Below are 18993 nucleotides of genomic sequence, written 5' to 3'. Positions count from 1 at the left end.
CATCTTTCTGTTCTTTTGGGGAATTATTTAAGGAAACGCAATAACATGTCCATTGGGTTACATGTTAGAGTAATTTAATTGTTATTCAGTTTTAGGGGCTTCAATAATTTCGAAGGTTTTCCGAGATCATTCAAAAACTCAAACATGGTGCTGCTGAATTCTATGCACATCCATTTTAAGGGCATGCTCTGAAAACCTCATGTCTAATATATAAAAGTCGGCCTCTCCACAATTTATGTAGCCTGACGTTAGCCATACTCTAAATTCTAGCAGCATTTTCTATTCAGTAACTTCCCGACCTTCTTTCAGGCTACAACTATGGTCTTGTTAAACTGAATGCCGCAGCATGTGAAGTAGGCTTAAAATATTGTTTTTATGTCTTTGTTTCTCAGCGCTGGTGTCATGACAGCAACGCGAGGATCTCTCAGTATGATGCCTGACACTTGCATCAACCACACTGTATGGATCCAATGATCTCTTCATCCAAATAATTTGTGAACATAATTCGGACTGAAATCAACCCGTGACTGCAATGTTCCTGAAACGGAAGACAACAAATGGATGCAGCTCTCATTCGAAATAATTGACTGTGAATAACTTGGATTTCATGTGGGAGCAGGTGGAAAAGGGAGGACAGGGGAAATCGCTTGCCGCCGAGTAGATGGTCGGAGAGACACATGCATGTCAGTTGGCATTAGTACAGATATAGGCCTACTAGAAATATTCCCCCATGGATGTTAGAGTAGAGGATAGATATGCGGATGTTGTTTCAATCTAAAATGCGCTTGCATAACGACATCTTCTATGATCCAACAATAGTTTTTGAGGACAATTTGAACATTTACAATTAGGATAGCCTTGCTGAAATTTCCTTTCAGTAGTACTTACCAATTAGCATAGCCTTTTTGAACATCATGGTGCTTAAAATGCGGTATGGTGTCCATCTAATATGGATGGGTTTGGTTCTGTGTTGCATGGTGGACCTCGGGGCTAGCCTGGAGTTCACTGGTGCAGAGGGACAGTGGGCCACTTTCCCCATGTGGAATGCATGTTGTGAGAGCGAAATGAGCTTCAATCTGAAAACCAAGAGCTCCCAGGGACTCTTGGTGTACTTCGATGACGAAGGCTTTTGTGATTTTTTGGAGCTACTCATACACAACGGCAAAGTCAGCCTGCGGTTCTCCATATTTTGTGCAGATCCAGCAACCGTGGTCTCAGATACAGCAGTGAACGACAGTGAATGGCATTCTGTCACTATAAGGAGAAACTTCAAAAACACCACCCTGATTGTGGACAAAGAGGTCAAGTGGGTGGAGGTCAAGTCCAAAAGGCGCGACATGACGGTGTTTAGCCATTTGTTTCTAGGTGGAATTCCACCGGAATTAAAGTCCCAAGCATTAAGGCTAACGTCATCGGTGGTGAAGGACCAAGTACCATTTGCTGGATGGATAACAGAATTGAGAGTGAACAATACTGAACCGGTGCTTGTCAACAGTGCAGGGGTCAACAATGACCTTTGCGGCAGAGACATCATGTGTCTGAATGGAGGAGTTTGTAGTGTTGTTAACAACGAGCCGACCTGTGACTGCTCGGCGACCGGGTATCAAGGAAAGGACTGCAGTGAAGGTAAGCTGTCTGGATTCATACTTCCATTAATTTCCCTTAAACATGTTCTATCCTAAATAGGGGTAGGCCAATACACTTCCATAACTGACACATGATTAACATTAGGACATCCCCCTGTAGAGTTGTATTCATATCTCCTGTTTTATTAAACACATTTGACATTGCAATTATTTAGCTATGCAACTAATATGGACCCAGTCAGTGTGCAGGTTGATGTAAATTATTTAGAGAAATAAAAACATGCTGTTAGAATGACTTCATTGCTTGGAACAGGCCCATGTTAATTAGTCATTTTGCACCTGCAAGGTCTCATTAACTACACATGCAGGTGTTCAACATTCTCCTAGGTGTATACCCCTCACCCTGCCAAGGTCTCCAGGGATATAATGACCTTTGAAACTCTCTGTTGGGTTTTGTTGTGAAAGTTTCCATTTATAAGTATTTCCAAAGCAGACGAACACATGACCTTGAGCAGACATAAAGCCAGGACAAAAAGAGTCAACCAAGCTCTTTTGGCAACTGAGATAACGTCAACTAAAATTCTTAAATAAACAACAACAGTCCCCACTTGCCACGTGTAGTTTGAGATTTCTATATTAAAAATATAGCTAAAGGAAAATCAGTTTGGGATTTAAAATAGAGCAGGCTTTCCCATATCAGGCCTTGGCAGAACTACATGTAGACAGATGCTATTGAATGGAAATTATTCAAACAGCTCAACAATGTGGGAACAAAGCAGATTTGCTTTTACTTTCGAAAAAGCCATTTGACAGTAATACGTATTTTTACATAATTTCCTGGATGCTGCTTTATGTCTCCTGGCTGAAAAAAAGCAGCATTTCTGACACATTTCTTGTCATTCCAGGAAACGAAACAGTAGTTGTGTAAACCAATATTACAGCTTTTAAATATATATATATTTAATCACAGTTGGTCTTAAGTTGAGCACTCAGCCATTATAAACCAAACTTTACTCAATTGTTTGAAAAAAAACAATTGTTTTGTGCTGAAGATCATTTCAGTGTTATCTGGTATCTAGAATGGTTTGAACTTTAGTGTTGTGGAATTGGGTGTACGTATGTATTGGGTGTTTGGACGTGTGTAGGGATGTGTGTATTATTTAAGCAATATAGCACGAGTGGGAGTGGGTTGTTGCTGGATATTCCCACGGGTGTTGTTCGGCGGTAGCCACGAAACAGCTCCATAGAACCCAATTGTTGTATAATGTGAGATATAATACTGTATACATCCTTCATGCGAGGGGAGGTCAAGTGCTGACTCAATAATCAATAGCTTTGCACAATGACAGCCAGAACTGGTAACATTCTGTATGCTGTATGCATGTTTAATGACATTTGCAGTTCTTACCTCAGGGATCTGAAGGCTCAGTAGAGACCACATCCAGCATGATTCTGAACTGTTTCTCTCACAAAAAAATCAGTGAATAAGGTTCACAAAGTTACAATATGTGTCGGTGCTAAAGCCATAGTGAAGTTGAAGAGTGATGTGCAAGTGGCATGTTTAGTGTGTTTTACAAAGGACAGGTGATTTCATTCATTATCATACATGGCCTATTATTCTGGCCTGCAATTATAGCTGACGTTTTCATATTGAATTATTGAGGTCACCTTATGTTTGGAAGCTTCTGCTGCCATTTGATGCGAGGTGTGATAAAACACACACTGCAAGGTGGTGACACACTTATGGCATTAAAGCTTGTGAGTCAGAATCCTGATGTGACATGTTCAGATGGATCAAGTACAGCTCCATGGAGAGCAGCAAACATGCTGAGAGAAGTATTATTTCATTCATTCATGCTGTGGGGGCATTATGCAAGAAGGGATAAACAACAGTCAGTAAAATGTCAGATTTCACATCATGTGTAGAAATGCACGTACGTTACAGCTGTTCTTTTTCGTTTTTTTTTTTAAGTAACATTAGTATAACATATCATCTGTTGGCTTTTACTATATTGGTGATGCTTTTCTATGGAAATCTGATGACAGTTGGCAGGGATGAGTTAGAGGTGGGAATAGTTTGCTGTAGCTGAATTTAAGCGTAGTGGTATGACGAGCTCGAGGGATGGCAGAGGACCCCTGTTGTGCGTGTGCGTGTGTGAGTGTGTGTGTGTGTGCGTGCGTGTGCGTGTGTGTACGTGCACTCACTGCTCATTAGTACGTCAGAGTGGATAGGCTGATCAGAAGTCGGAGCCCAGACAGGTGGTCTGATAAGTGCTCAACGCAGTAGTAACAAAGCTAATTGGATTTTGCAGCGGATTATTCTGAGCATCTCATAAATGAATTATGTCATTAAATGCCAAGTCATCAGGAGTCACACCACACCCACACACAGACACAGACACACACACTCACACACACACACACTACACTGTGTGTGTGAGGGAAGCATGATTGCCAAATATGTCCTTTTCTCAATTTATCTTTTTCAGGCATTGACTTGGATGTGTTTGGCAGCTTCTTTTATTCGTTAATTCAGCCCGATGTGATATGTGCTTCACGCCCTCTGTAGCTGTAATTAATTTAAAGGGCACCTTAGACTCCATTGGACTTCGCCGAATCCTTGCAATCCTGTAGACGGGATAAAAACTCAGAAGAATAGTGTGTGTGACAGTCAAATTCCGCTGAAGCCCATAGAAAAGACGACTCTGTCAAAACATCTAATCTGCTATTCCCCAGTTTGAACCAGAAAAAAAAATCTTACTTAACATTGACACTGGGACAGTGCTGTCATCCCAATTAAAACTCAATTTCTGTGCGTTTGTAGCGGCTCATGGGGTGTGGCAGTGTGTGTGTGTGCGTGTGTGTGTGTGTTCAGTTCTGCGTCTTCTGAACCGCGGGGCACGGCCAGCAGTACGTAACCCAATTCTGTCGAACCTGTACTCGTGTCCTTCACCACATTGAAGTGCAGAGAGTGTGAGTACACGGAGGCGGCGGAGGAGACGTGGGTAGTGAACAGAGAGAGAGAGAGAGAGGAGGTAGACTGACATTGTGCATGCATGGCTGGAGACTAAAGAGAGAGAGAGCGCTTTGGTGCAGGGCCTGCCTGGGACTTTTACGTGTCAAGGTGTTTTAATGACAGTTATGGTTCTTGTTTGTAGCCTAAAAATGCCCAATTAAACAGTAAAAGGCAGCCTGTTGGAAGGTCAAATGAGTGTGTAATACGTTTAGTTGTCATTTGTTTAGTTATTCTGCAAAAGGGCTGTATGGCAAGTACAGAGAGAGATTGAGGAAATAATTCTGATGAATGAGTAATGATAATAGTATAAACATTTAGCCTTATAGCCTAGTCCATTTAGACTAAATGGGATGACGGGGGTGTTGGCTTTTATCATTTAATCCTTGTATCGTTCAGATAAAGCCAGATCTCTCATTTTATACCACAGATAGTATGGGCCTCAGTATTCAGTGAAGTCAAGGCAAAGATAAGTACTTTATGTGGATGGTTTACATGGTCTCACTCATCATCCACTGATAAATCTAGCGTTGGCTGTTGACTCACTGTATATTTGCATTATTAGCGTCAGTGGTGTGTGTTTCATCCCACTGACTATCTATATTTGCAATTTTAATTTACTTCTTGTGAAACACTCCTGAGTGCCTTAATGAAGCCAATAAAGGCACATCATGTTTGCTCTCCTAGTGCCATTCTATCCTGCTCTCTAAAGCAAACCTATCTTTACTTTTAATTTATCTTAACATTAACTTAGTTTTATGTGCTTTACTCTTGAGTTGTCCTGTGTATGAAATGCGTTATATAAATAAAACCGCCTTGCCTTGCCTTGCCATTTTTGGCATAGAATCCCTGTAGCCTTCCTCTCCTGTCAGAGCATGCAAACATTATTACATAAGGCGTGTCATAGTCTCAAATATAGCCTTAGAAAAGGTATCATCAAAACCAGCAGCTAATGCACACAAACTTTTGGATTGAATGACTGTTTGTGTCTTATTATGATGATTTCCCAGCAGTGTGTTATAGAGAAGGCATCACCCCCAGTCATAGTCCTATTTCTTAAGATTCCTAACGACCTTTGTGGCTTATGTTGCTGTACTCAGAGGCTAGCTTTACATAACCCCCTGTTTATGCACACCGAGCTATAGTTACCACTTATTTCAGAGCTTAACTAAAGAGACAACATGAACAATAGGTTCATGCAATGTTCCTTATGCTCATATAACAATCCAGTGAAAAAAATCCAAAAATCTACAACTTTTATGTTTGTGTTTAATGAATATTGGTGTCCTGTAAGAACACTAGAGGTGCTCTCTGAGGAAACTAGGGCCAGTGTTGTTGTTATGTTCACCTGGAATATATGTGGGGTGTACAGTGCAGTTACCAACAGAGTTGCTAGACAAATCGTCACCTCTTTACACGGACAGGCACATTTTCTGTGTTCATGCAGCCATTAAATTAAGCCAAACTCCTAATGAATTTGGAGGCTTATGTTAGATTACATACACTGCTAAATATCTCTTAGACTCGATGAGTGTTGAGGTTGTAGAGAAAGGCAAATTATTTCGGAATGAACAGTTGAAATGAACCGCAATCTGTAACTAACTCAACTGAAATAATTATAGGCACCAACAAACAACCGCAAATCAGATGGTGCCCAAACTGTGGAGCAGACTCAATATAGTGTTTTGTCCAGTTCCACGGCAATATACATTATGTACATTACGCTATGTCGACATGGAATATTGTGATACCGATTTAGTCCAGCAATCTCGAAAGCTGACCCTATCTCTGACGCTGATCATCCATTAATAAGGCTGTCTGAAAAGGCATGTTGTAAAACACAACAGAATAATCAGCCACAGTGCATCATCTGCCTCTACTAGCATAGAGATAATCCGTGTAATTGCATTCTCCCTGTAAATTAATGACTAGTTTAGCGTTGTCAGTGATTGGTCAGCATATATGGAAGATTAATTATCTTTCCTCTTTATTGGATTCACCCACATAGCAACCTCTGGAATGTTCTGCCAAAGCCTTTTGCACACACGGATAATACACACTATTTAGCACTATGACTTTTGCAACTGAAGAATTAGTGCTGTGATACTTGTAGTTGTATGTATTCATACTGTGTATGCCAGGCCGGTAGATTTGTTTCATCTCGTGGCCACATTGGCTGGTTGGCCATAAATGGACCTCTGGTTTCTAGTCAGGGTTTCTTATTTGAATGGTCAGAATGCACATTAAAAGTTGAGTGGAAACCCAATTATATGGCAGTGATTGGTAGCCTGGAAGTAAATAAGATTTGGAGTGGACAGACTTTTTCAGGAAAGAAGTAGCCTCAATGTCAGTTGGTCAGAAACATTATATGGAAATGGGTGAACAGCCATTCTGGTTTAGTCTGGTTTGGTATAAGGTGAAATGTGATGTTGTAGGGTGTAAATGAACTTGAAAGCAGACAACTTCACAGATCTAAATTAAATGCCCTGTGAGACATCAACAGATTGCGCTCTTTCAAATGTTTTTGAATAGCCTAGTTAGAAAGTAGTTCTAACTTACGGTCATTGTTAGCCTATTTTACAGATTACCTTTGGGTACTGTACTTCCAAAAGCTTATTCATGAGACTCCACTTCTCCAACTGAAAAATGTTTGAGTAATACCAAGTTGAAGCAGTAGATCTATATATCATCGAACTACCAAAATATTGCAAAATATTGCGTTATGGATTTTTCTTTTTTTTTTTCAATATAAGGCTGAAATGACACTCAGACTTCCCAGAGGCTCCATGATTCTGCCCAGTACCTTGTACTGTATATTTCAATTCTGTGTCAATGGGAAACATTCACTAAGTTGCACTTGGGTGATCCCATGGCTGCCATACACTAAACCACAGAATAAATAAAATTTTGAATTCGGTGTGTGGCTGAGCATTGTGGCCAAAGTGGGGTTTTGAATGAATTTTTGTTTTACCTTGTAGTAAAATGTATTCCTTGTCACCAATGCTAAATGTCACAATTATGACACACAGACGGTGACTTTGAAAAACCGAAAATGTCATGAATCCGTACTGCCAAGCGGAATATGTGAAAACGCCCTCCATAAAATATACATCAAGATTCATAGCACCAACGGAAATCAATCACTAGTAAAATTCATTACCACTCCACAACCTACAGTAGGCAGCCACACTGGACTTAAGCAGAGCATGCTGCTCACATGGTGGGAAAGGAGATACTATATTCTCCTTCAGTTTTTTGGAGGCATGATTTTGTGCCCTGCCATTAAATAATTTAAAAGCTTTTTTTCATTACTTTGATCAGATGAAAGGATTACTGGATTTACACTGCCTCACCCAACCCCTGGGTGCCCACATGAGCACAAATCCCTTTGTTTGGTTGGAACAATTATTTAGATGCACTCTTCTATGTTTGTGAAGTCCTTTTGACTGAGCCTCTCATTACACAAATCACATGGATCCACAATATGACTCACTTTTTTTAACATAATGGAATGGAATCTGGTGTATTATCTCTTTTCTATGTTTGTAACGCACCGAACTTTCCACGCTGACCCTGCTCTGCAGAATGCGCCACCTTTGTTTGTGTACATGTGCGTGTGTTTGTGAGCGTGGATGTACTGTATGTGTGAATTTAGTATCCATGATTTTCTGTGCTTTTGTGCACACATTTCTCTCGTTCTCTCGTTCTCTGTGTGTGTGTGTGTGTGTGTGTGTGTGTGTGTGTGTGTGTGCGTGTGGGCGGATACAAGGATGCTTATAGGCCATTCTACATTTTATGTGGCGTAATAAAATCATTTCGCTGAGCCTGTCCCTGGCCAAGACTCTGTCACTGTTGCTCTTTTGCTGAGAGGCAGGTGAAGCACTGGAGGGAGAACAGCACCAAAGAGATCAATGGCTTATCAGTCTCTGTGTATGGCCAGATTTGAAGAGCCACACAAGGTTAATGCATGTGCTGTAATAAGCTTTGCCTTTGTTTACTGTCAGGATTTAAGGCACATGAGCTTTCTTTTTTTCACTTTCCCGCCTGGTGTCAGGTTGCGCAGCAAATGACTCTTTTGGTGTGCTCCATGATAGGCAAACTTCCTTGGATATGAGTCTCTCTCTCTCGATTTTGAGCTGTGAACAGAGCATCTTCTAGCTGTGATAACAGAGCATCTTCTAGCTGTGATAACAGAGCATCTTCTAGCTGTGATAACAGAGCATCAGCCCACTTATGCTCTCTATGTCCTGCTGTGCCCCGAACATGACTTATGTATCAACATGCTGCTACTCTTTGCCACTCAAAATATTACGGCACACTGTCAATACAGTGACAGTTAGACTGTAAGAGGCTATGCACTGTATGGTACGAGCCAAAGATCTTACACTGGAACAGAGTCTGTTCTTTATCTTTCAAAAGTGGATGTCATAGTAGAGTGGTGTTGCACAATGTGTGAATCATATGCATGCCTTTTTGGATATGAATGATTTTTGGTGAATAATACATTCTCTCTTAAATAAATTCCCTTTTATTAGACCATGCTTGTGGGAGCTAGTCAGGCTGGTTATCGCAAGGGGCTAGATTTCCTGACCTTCAGTTCTCCAGGCATTTTCTGCATCTTGCTCAGAAAGGGAGATCTACAGTAGTAAACTGCAATAAGAGAAACGTGGAGATGTTTGTGCATGCATGGCAGACTCCTAAATAAATAATGCCCAATGCCCAATGCCCCTTGTGTTTGGTGATGCCTATCCTCTCCCCTTAGCTCGTCCCCCATTGTAAGGGCAGGCCTGTATGGCTCCCCGAGAGTGTCAGTCTGTCTGTAAAAGTCGTGCTGCCTCACTCAGCGTGCCCAGATTACCAGTATACTGCTGTCTCTGTGAGCCCACAGACAGATATCGGATTCAAAAGATTAGAGGGATTTTCCCTGGGGATTTTCAGTCTTGTTTTAAATACAACTGCACTTGACTGTCAATGGGAGTGTGTGTGTGTGTGTGTGTGTGTGTTTGTGTGTGTGTGTGTGTGTGTGTGTGTGTGTGTGTGTGTGTGTGTGTGTGTGTGTGTGTGTGTGCGTTCAAGTGTGTGTGTGTGTGTGTGTGTCTCCTGGGAGGCAACAACACAAACCACACAGAAACACATGCCCACATACTGACCAACATACACCACTCTCAACATCATGATTAGTTTATCTTGTATCCAAGAATGCACTAGCACACGAGTCTCGGCTGTGGGAAAACCATGCAGTCAATACTGAAATGCAGTTGCTGCTAAACACTGATGGCTGGTCATAGCAGTGTAAGTCTGGCCCATGGATTTGGCAATAAGCTATGTTTCAGCTGCGTTTCAGCTGCTTGTACAAAGCACGGTTACTTTATCAAGATCTCAAGAATCCACAAGGTTGTTTTCATTCATTTCTTACTGAATGCTGCTATTGACCTCTACAAGTGGAACATGTAGTAAAGGTGGTAAAAAAATGGGATTTTTGTCTGCTCAGTTGAAAGTTTGTTTCAGGACATTATTTGTTCACATATTATAACATAGGAATTGTGTTTGTCCTCATGCTTTGTCCAATGATTTTCCTCATGGACATTGGAGGGAGTCGAAGTGAGTGTGAAGATGTAGAGTGTTAGTGTGATAATTGAGACATTGGCCAAACTATTAGAGTGCATGTTGTGCTCTGCACATGTTCCAGCAAACCTTTGACACGTGTTGCTTTGTACAAGCTCTCGTGGGGTCTTTTTTACACTAGAGACTCTTACAGTACATTGTTTTGCCTTTGACATACATTCACTCACACATCAATATTCGTGGTTTCTAGTTCCCACAGTCTTGTAATGAGACTGCTTTCTGCACTGCCAGCCTTTGTACATAACATTGTACTTCTGTGCATGCAAATCTTAAGAGCTCCCCAAGAGCTTCACATTTTCCATTTGAAACAACAGGAATTATAAAAACTGTATTGATCATCGAAACACTGGCAGAAATGGACCATGGATAACACTGGCAACATTAGCCTCCTTTATGTAATTTCATAAATTGCTTGCTGGAAAAGCCAATACTGTATTCTTATAATGACTGAGTTTTATCTATTTTAAAGTGCGTTGTTAACATGTTGTTACTAGGATAAACCAGCCTCTATTGTTTGTGTTTGGGGTTTTTTTTTCGCACTTAGATGAGATGAATTTGAAGTGCAGCACAGGGCCTCAAATATAATGAGATAACCCAATTGTGCTCCATTTATAGCTTGCTCAGTTTCTCTGAAACACGCAGGAATGACTTAAGAGCCCTCGTTTTGTTGTTGTCGTAATCCCATTGCAAGGCACATCGGCGCTTGTGCTTATCAGAGATGGCCCATGGAAGAAAAAAAAAACGAAAAAAAAAAAAAACTGGAAGGAAGATTTATTTCACATCTGTAATACTATCCTAGATACTCTCAATCCCAGGATTAAGGTTATTAGAACTATAGCTCCGCTGTGATTACCCTGGTGGATCAGTCCGATCCACAAGATGTTAAGAAAAACGAGAGGACGGACGAGGGCTCGTGCACATCTGTTCCCACAATCCCCTCTGTCTCCCAGTGATAAAGCGGAGGCTTGGCCAAAGAAAGGCAAGGTGGGAGGCTAGTGGTATCCACTCCCCCTCCAGGGCCCCAGCCTGCGACTTTACTGTGGCACAACAGATGGAGAAGGCTTGTTGTCAAGAGCGGCTTCTCTATCGGTATTCCTTGCTACTTAAACCAGTAGGTTCTCTTAGGAGAGTGATTACATGTTGGCAGAAGTGGAATGGGTCCTTAGATGAAGGACGACATTTGAGATATTTGTCTTTGTGAAGTGGACGTGGGTTGTGAAATTTAGTCAGCCTTGGCTTGAGGGTCTTAAGCGCAGGGGCCATGGATAGTTATGTAAAAGAGAGATGCTCAGAACATTCAGGACCGCATATGAAGCCCATTTGGCTATGAGGGATGGCTTACGTAAAAGAAACTAAAAAACAAAACGAGTGAGAGTGCGAGGGGGGGGGGGATTTAGAGGTATGTGCAGGGAAAAAGACACACTGACTGAGACCCCCAGTGTGGGCAGAAAGATGCTAACCGTCTCAACAGGGTGCCAATGGTAATCTAACACCAGACCAGAGTACTGTAACAGCAGGTCTAATCGATTCCCATCAGAGTGGCTGGTCACTTAGCCCCTTCTCTCTCTCTCTCTCTCTCTCTCTCTCTCTCTCTCTCTCTCACTTTCTCTCTCACTTTCTCTCTCCCTCTTCCTTTCTTTCTTTCTTTCTCTCTCTCTCTGTCTGTCTGTCTGTCTGTCTGTCTGTCTGTCTATCTCTCTCTGTCCTTCTCTGAGTTTATTGTGTTTTGAGAGGAATTGCTGAAGGAAGATGCTTAGCTGTGCCCTGGTACCAGTGTTGGTGCGCACAGGCTGAGGGGCATTAGCAGACAAGCGTGCTAAAGGGCTAAAGGATGGGCTCGCGCCCATGCTCATTAGTCTTGATTTCGGCTAAATTGTAATTTAACAGCAGATTGATCCATCGTCTGAATGCTACCATTGACCTTTGCTGCGTAGTCCAACAAGCATTTGTCTCCCTTTAGTTTTTTCCCCCCTCTCTCTGCTGTTGCTGAGCACAGTATGTGGCAGAGAGAGGAAGTGTGCATTCTCTGCTCTTGTCACGTAACCACTAAGAGGGGTGTGTGTGTGTGTGTGTGTGTGTATGTGTGTATGTGTGTATGTATGTGTGGGGTGTGTGTGTGTGTGTGTGTGTGTGTGTGGCACGGGGTAGAATGGGAGAATGCCATTAACATTTATAATGAATGGTCTAAAATGGAGATCCCAATGGCTGAAATGGTGAACACAGAATAGAGACTGGGTTTTTTTGTCTTAATATAGAGTGACTGTGAAGACCTTTTGGTAGGAAATATCAGGACTCTTTGTAATACCAGAGGGCATATTCTCTGGCCTCCTTTCTTAGACAGGTACAGGAGTCAAGTTAATGTAGATGGAAAAAGTCCTGTAGCCCATGGTGTGGAACATGGAAATATGTAACTGTATTGTTCGTCATGTAAGATGTCCCCCATGGCTGTAAAGCAGGGTTTGAATATTCCTTCATGTTAGAGTAGTGGTGTGTTTTTGCTTTATTCAGCTCAGTTGAAGCCTAGACATTTCGGAGAAAGTGTCACCTTATAATGATTCATTTGGATTTTCCAAATATTAGAGATAAACTTGAATAGAACATAAGCCAGTGTTAGTATACCATTGACATGCACTGTCATCATGCAATGTTTGCTTTCAGTATGAACTCCGTATTGGTTGTGACATATTGTTATTCCCATGATCAAAATATCATAACCTTATTTTTATATGGGCTATGTAACTAGCATTCAGTTTCTGTTCTGCATTGCAGTACCTGCAATTGCATGTAAAATTGACTATATACTGTTTATGTATTGCACATAGCTCTCCCTAATTATGAATTAAGCAGGAAATATAACCATTAAGATGTGACGCCCATTTAATTATGATTAAATTGCTGCTTGAAAATGTATGCAAGGATTGCGAGCATTCCCCATAAACCACTCTTGGTGCAACTTATCAAAGTGGCGGTTGTATGGAGGCGAGACTATTAACAGGTCAGTGTAATTTTTCTGGGCTGACTCTCTGTTAAATTGGGCCAATAATATTCTTAGCTATTTATGAGCGAAGCCAGGAGAATGTTGAAACCAGGGGTGTGCTCCTCAATTCGCACCGTCCCTGAAAGGCCAGAGAAGATTTCCAGCAGCGTCAAGGATTGTCACGCCGGTGCATTCAGTACAGGGACACGTTGGGAGAGGTCTGAATAGAAGTGCTGCTGTATATGCTGTAGTGGCTCTTCAACGAGCGGTTAATGTCACAGTCCGTCCATACAAAGTTGGGTTTGGACACTGTGAAGGACACACATGATCCTTTGAATAGACTGCTGACTTGGGCCCACGGGGGCTCTTTCTGATGGCACAAGGCCATCCTGATGGCTTATATTGATGATTTGAGATGCTTTTTGAAAAGATAATCTCTCCATTTTACAACATGCTAGGCCTATTGCATCCTAATACTTCTGTTTTGGGGGGATAGCTGTGCGTATCTTAAATGTGTGTATATTATAAGGACATGTGAAGGTGTTCAGCTTCAATGTAAGGCATATGTGCACATAACATTTTAATTACAATATCAAATCCGACTAATTCTACTTAAAAAAGCTTTTGTTAGAACCTCTTTGCGTATGAGCCAATATAGAACCTCTTTGAAAGTTAGTTTTGATAATGCTCGTGATTTCAGTTATCATATATTTTCCTGTAGTTGTGTTGACTCCATTATCAGAAAGCCAACAACCATACATGACTGATAGTAGTGCACTTAATAAAAAGATTAAAAGACTGAAAGTCCTCTTAAAACATCTGCTACCCCTGTTTTCATCTTCATTATGCTCAAGCACTCTTGATGCGTAAGGAGATGTTTGCAACATAATTCAGTATAATAATAGAGCATAATAACTTAATAATAAGATATCCTACATTATACGTTTTCCAAAGGATTAGGCTTTGTCATTCAGATGTTGCCTGCTTTACAGCTATTGTATTTACTGATACAGTAATACATTATTACTAAAAACAGATGGTTAGCAGCCCTTGCATGCCTCTCACATATATATTTATGAGCATTATGCTACCTAAGATACTAATACTCTGTGTTTGCAAAAAAGGCTTTCTTTTTATTTCATTTCTCTCATTTAATGTTCCTCTCATTGCGATCACATTGCTGGCTGGTCTGCTGCCATCTCAGAATGCTCTTTGAGTGGCACGCCATTCATTTCTCCAAACCCTCCTTTTGTGAACAAAGTGTCCCATTTCCTCAGTCTCACTTCTACTTCTGCTGCAAATCAGCGAGGTTTGTGTGAACGTACTGTATCCCTCCCAAGGATCTTATTAAATCACAGTACCACAACACACACCCACACCCACACCCACACCCACACCCACACATGCACACACGCACACACACACACACATGCAGAACAGGACCTCATTTATATCTAATTCATATCTGAATCCAATTGGAGCCCATGAATGAATTCACTTGCCTAACATGTATTTTGTTCACAAAACGCTGCTTCCATACGTTTGATTTTTGGTGCATGGTGTGAATTTTGGAAAGGTGAGCCAACGCCGACTGGTAAGTTTTGGGTCATAACCGTGCGTGGGGGGCCAAAGCAAACCCAAGAGGTAGGAGCCTGCTTTTTCTTGACGGGCAGCAGGCTGTCTGGCCATCTGTCCCAAGTGACCTGGGGATGGACCCCTGGCAGAGACGGGCGGAGGTGAACGTCTGTCATTCTGTGTCACTGTTCTTAGGCATTAGGGGCCGAAGACACACAAATGTAAAGACTATATAGCTTTTCAAGTGGACTTGACATTACTTGACATTGGTGAGGATATAAAGACAACTCGTTTTAAGGACACTGGAATTGCAGTTGCCAACATGTGTCATAGTCTTTATATTTTACAGTATACACATATACAGCAGCTAATCTTTACTCTTTTAATTATTGATGATGGGATTAAACCATGGCATAGGATAAAGATATGCATACTCTATCCCTTCGGACTAAGAGGCATTTGCATTAACCATGACTTTTCTCCAGGACTTCTGATGGTACTGCATTTATAATGCATAGGAATTTATTAAATTATATTAATCTTACGGAGTCAAATACTTAGATCTCACCCATCATTTGCCATGCACAAGTCTAGCATTTAATCATATCTGTCCACGTTATTTAGCTGATGATACGATGTATGCAGCCTCATATGACTGTTGATTGCATTTACTGACTCACCATCTGTTCTGTCTTAGAAAAGTTGTTGTGTGTGTGAGTATGTGTGAGTGTGTCTGTGTGTGTGTGTGGGTTTTTTTCCCCCTCATTTTTTTCTCCTTCTTCTTGTGTCGTGTCTGTTATGCATGCTCTATAACACACTCACCTAATGTTGTGTTCTGTCTCTTAAGCATGATGTCAGTTGAATTAAAAAAAAAAAACATGATTTAAGTCACACATTTATTTGAAGGTAGTAAAAAAACATTTTTCATATCATTTTAATGAGAAGCACACAGTGATATATGTGTACAGTAACTGGCACTGAAGCTAAAGCCTGTATTGTTCCTACTGTTGATATCATAGACCTTATTGGACAGACTTAACCAGAGACATAAACAACAGAGGCATTGGGCATTATTTGTTGTAATTTTATGTAATTAGCAAACTTAAAATCAAGTCTTATGCAATAGTAGAAAAATGTAATACATATACTGTAGTGTTGTTCATGGAAACACATTTCCATTAAGTTACTGAAATATTTTAAGATGGAGTCCTTGTTGTTGTTATATTCCTTAGCTTGTAGAATCACCAAGCAATTTAGCAAACCAAATACACTGACATAATAGCCCTATTCAGTGTCTCGAATCATTCATAAAATAGACAGTTGTCTACAGATTGCTATTTAAACCCCAAGTTAGTGTTAACACCCCACAATTAAATTAACTACTTGAACATGACTCTAGAGACCAACACCTTTTCTGATGTCACACCTCAAAATGAATCTTCCAACGTGACAAAACAAGTACCACGTAATTATTGTAGTCGGACCACTGTACCAGTAGAACCCCAGTAACTTCACGACTCTCTCCTGTGTCAGCACGGGAGGGGGGAATAGTTGCATGTGATGTTTGACGCCTTGCATGGTTACGTCATGCAATGGCCAGTATCAATATGCATGCTGCTTAACAAACGTCTTCCTCTCTCTCTTCTTGCCTATGTGTGCCTCCAGAAGACAACTATGTTGAAGGTGGGTATCATTTGTTTCTTCTGGTGGTAGCGCTGGTTTAGATAGTGTAGTGTCAGTGGGGGTATTGTGCTGGTGATATGTGTGCTTTTTGGTCCTCACAACAAGGTAAGTGATGTTTTGTGTTCCTGTGCCATTAGCTTCTGGGATGATTCGTTCTGCCGACCCACAACTCTCTCTAGATTAAATGTTAAGTGGCGTATCTGCGGTTGATTGATACAGTAAGTGTAAATATGTGCTCATCCTCTATTTGAAATATTTGCATTCATTGTTGTATTCATCAAAACAAAAAAATATAATAATAAAAAAAAACCCAGCTTAAGCAGTTTGTCAGGGATTTCCAATTGAAGCCATAAAAGCAATTTAAAGTTCTTTGGCTGGCCCAGCTCAAGGTGGGTAAGGGATGGTTATGAGCTAAGCTAAATCAAAGTGCTTTTCAACACTCTTTTTTAACTTGGGAGCTGCTATCAGTGCTGTATAAAATGGGTCCTCTTATCTGGGGGCGTAGAGTAGATGCTGCTTTGGCATACACCGTGTCATTGACAAAAACACTAGGTGTTGATTATGCTAGCTTGGCAACAGAAAGGCAAAGAAGGATATCTTTTAAACAATCATCTGTCCATGGCGTTTTGGTAATGTAATCTTTGGAATGCTAATGACTGGTGAGGATGTACTGCCAACAGACTGGAGGTGTTGGCAAGCAGCGTCTTCGACGGACTCTTCAGGCTGATATAATGTTAATGCAATGAGATGCTTGCAGTGTTATTGCTTTGAGGAGGGGAAAATGATCAGACCCTACCACACATTTACACTTACTCTATCCGTATAGCTAATTACTGTAGATATGAATTTCAAATCAGTGTTGCATGATGGCTTCTTTATCTTTACAGAGTAAGTTCTGAACGTGTAGACTGGCGCTTAAAGGGGATATGTGGGAAATTGGGTTGGGTGCTACGGGGCCTTCCTGATGATTTCAACAACAGGAAACTTTTAACTATTTTTTTTCTCTCTCTCTCTCTCTCGTAAGTGTGACCAATGAGACAATGCAACCAAAAGGTTGCAAATAGAGACAGCAAACCCTTGCTCATTGGACAACCCTTGTCTAAGAGTCCCCCCCCCCATTCCTCCCTATCTCTCCGTCCCACTCTCTCCTGCCTGACGTGCCACAGGCATCAAGTGAGATACCTGTGCTATACATGTGACAGATCCTTCCCATGATCCCCTGTTCTTTGCTGACTGTGCTCTTGTTTTCCTTTAAGGTCTTGCGCACCTGATGATGGGCGACCAAGGTATGGGTTCTGTTCCTTTTCCACTCTTGCCTCCATTGTCCTTTCTCCTTCCTCTCCTCCTCCTCCTCCTCCTCCTCCTCTGTCTGTTACAAACTTGAGCTGCTTCTCACTTTTTCTTTTTTTTGCCGCTATGCCAATCAGGTTTAGAGCTGTAGTTCAGGGTGTTCATACATTATTTTATTTCATGTTTTCTTGATGTTTATTTAATGATTTGCGTTGCTCTTCGGCAAATGGATGGTGTAGTTTTAATTTGTGTGCATTTTCTTTCTTATTATTTTTCAGTGGTCCCCATTCTAGTTTCTTTTTTTTCCAGGCTTAGAGCTTTAATGCCTTGCTTGATGTTTTCTTCTGTTGGTATGGTTCCATTATTCATTGGTTCTTTTGATAGTATTAGTTTGAAACAGTGGCAGAGCACATGTTATTTGTAAAGCATGGCTAAAATGAAATACATTTACACTGTAGCAGAAGGCGCTGCACTTTTGCTTTTTTTGTTTTTTCTTTCTTTCTGTCTTTCTCTGACTGCTATGATGCCTGTCAGGAATGCACCAGTAAGCTTGATTGACATTCCTCTCGCCTCTGGCCATATACACACCACCATTGCCTCATTTCAAAGCAAAGGAGAGTGACTTAGCATGCAGCTACGGATGGGATACCCCTCCCAACACACTCTCATTCCTGTCACCACTGTTTTCTGCCACCTAGACACAGTAGATACCTAGACAGCCCCCTAACCCCCCTCCTCACACTCCCCTCCAACTCATGAAGTTTCCTCTCCTCATCCCAACACCATGCTGACCATCCTTCCAGCCTCTCATGACCATGTCTTATTAGTGTTTTTCTTCCAACCCAACCCCCCCTCTACCCTTTGTTTCCCCTGTTTTTTTGTGTCTGGAATCTGCTCTCACCATGGACTCATTTCATCCAACTCTGTAGGTAAAACAAGAGGTACTAAACACTCTTCTTTCTACTATTTGGTGGACCTCTTTAGCTCTTGTACACTGTTGACATGAATGCAATGTAGTGCAATGTGATGCTCGCCATGTCTGGGCTTTTTATGCACATTGTTTGTGAGTATAGCGTCACTCCGGTGTCTGGTTGTTGGGTGTGTGTGTACAAAAAATGTTTGTGCTGTGCAGTGGAAAGGTAGGTGCTGCTTTTTTATCGGGTCCATACGGCTGGAGTGAACCCTCCTCCCCATTCCTTGCTTGGTGCATGTGTATCACAAATGACATTCACACGTGGGGCCCT

General features: G+C 41.4%; 1 protein-coding gene across 15 annotated transcripts in view; it reads left to right on the top strand.

Annotated features, from left to right (window-relative positions):
* The window catches only part of LOC134063546 (neurexin-1a-like), a 277854-nt gene that overhangs the window by 1471 nt on the left and 257390 nt on the right, over positions 1–18993 (top strand). For 6 of the 15 annotated variants that reach the window (XM_062519104.1, XM_062519103.1, XM_062519110.1 and 3 more), the window contains exons 2-4: positions 393–1626; positions 16442–16459; positions 17716–17745. In XM_062519104.1, the coding sequence (XP_062375088.1) occupies positions 915–1626; positions 16442–16459; positions 17716–17745 (760 nt within the window). In that variant the 5' untranslated portion in view covers positions 393–914. The remainder of the gene's footprint in view (positions 1–392; positions 1627–16441; positions 16460–17715; positions 17746–18993) is intronic. The other 9 variants (XM_062519113.1, XM_062519112.1, XM_062519108.1 and 6 more) reach the window with 3 other exon arrangements.

The sequence above is a fragment of the Sardina pilchardus genome, chromosome 18 (assembly GCF_963854185.1).
Source record: "Sardina pilchardus chromosome 18, fSarPil1.1, whole genome shotgun sequence".
NCBI lineage: Eukaryota > Metazoa > Chordata > Actinopteri > Clupeiformes > Clupeidae > Sardina > Sardina pilchardus.
The sequence above is the reverse complement of the archived record's forward strand: the minus strand, read 5'-3'. Positions and strand labels throughout refer to the sequence as shown.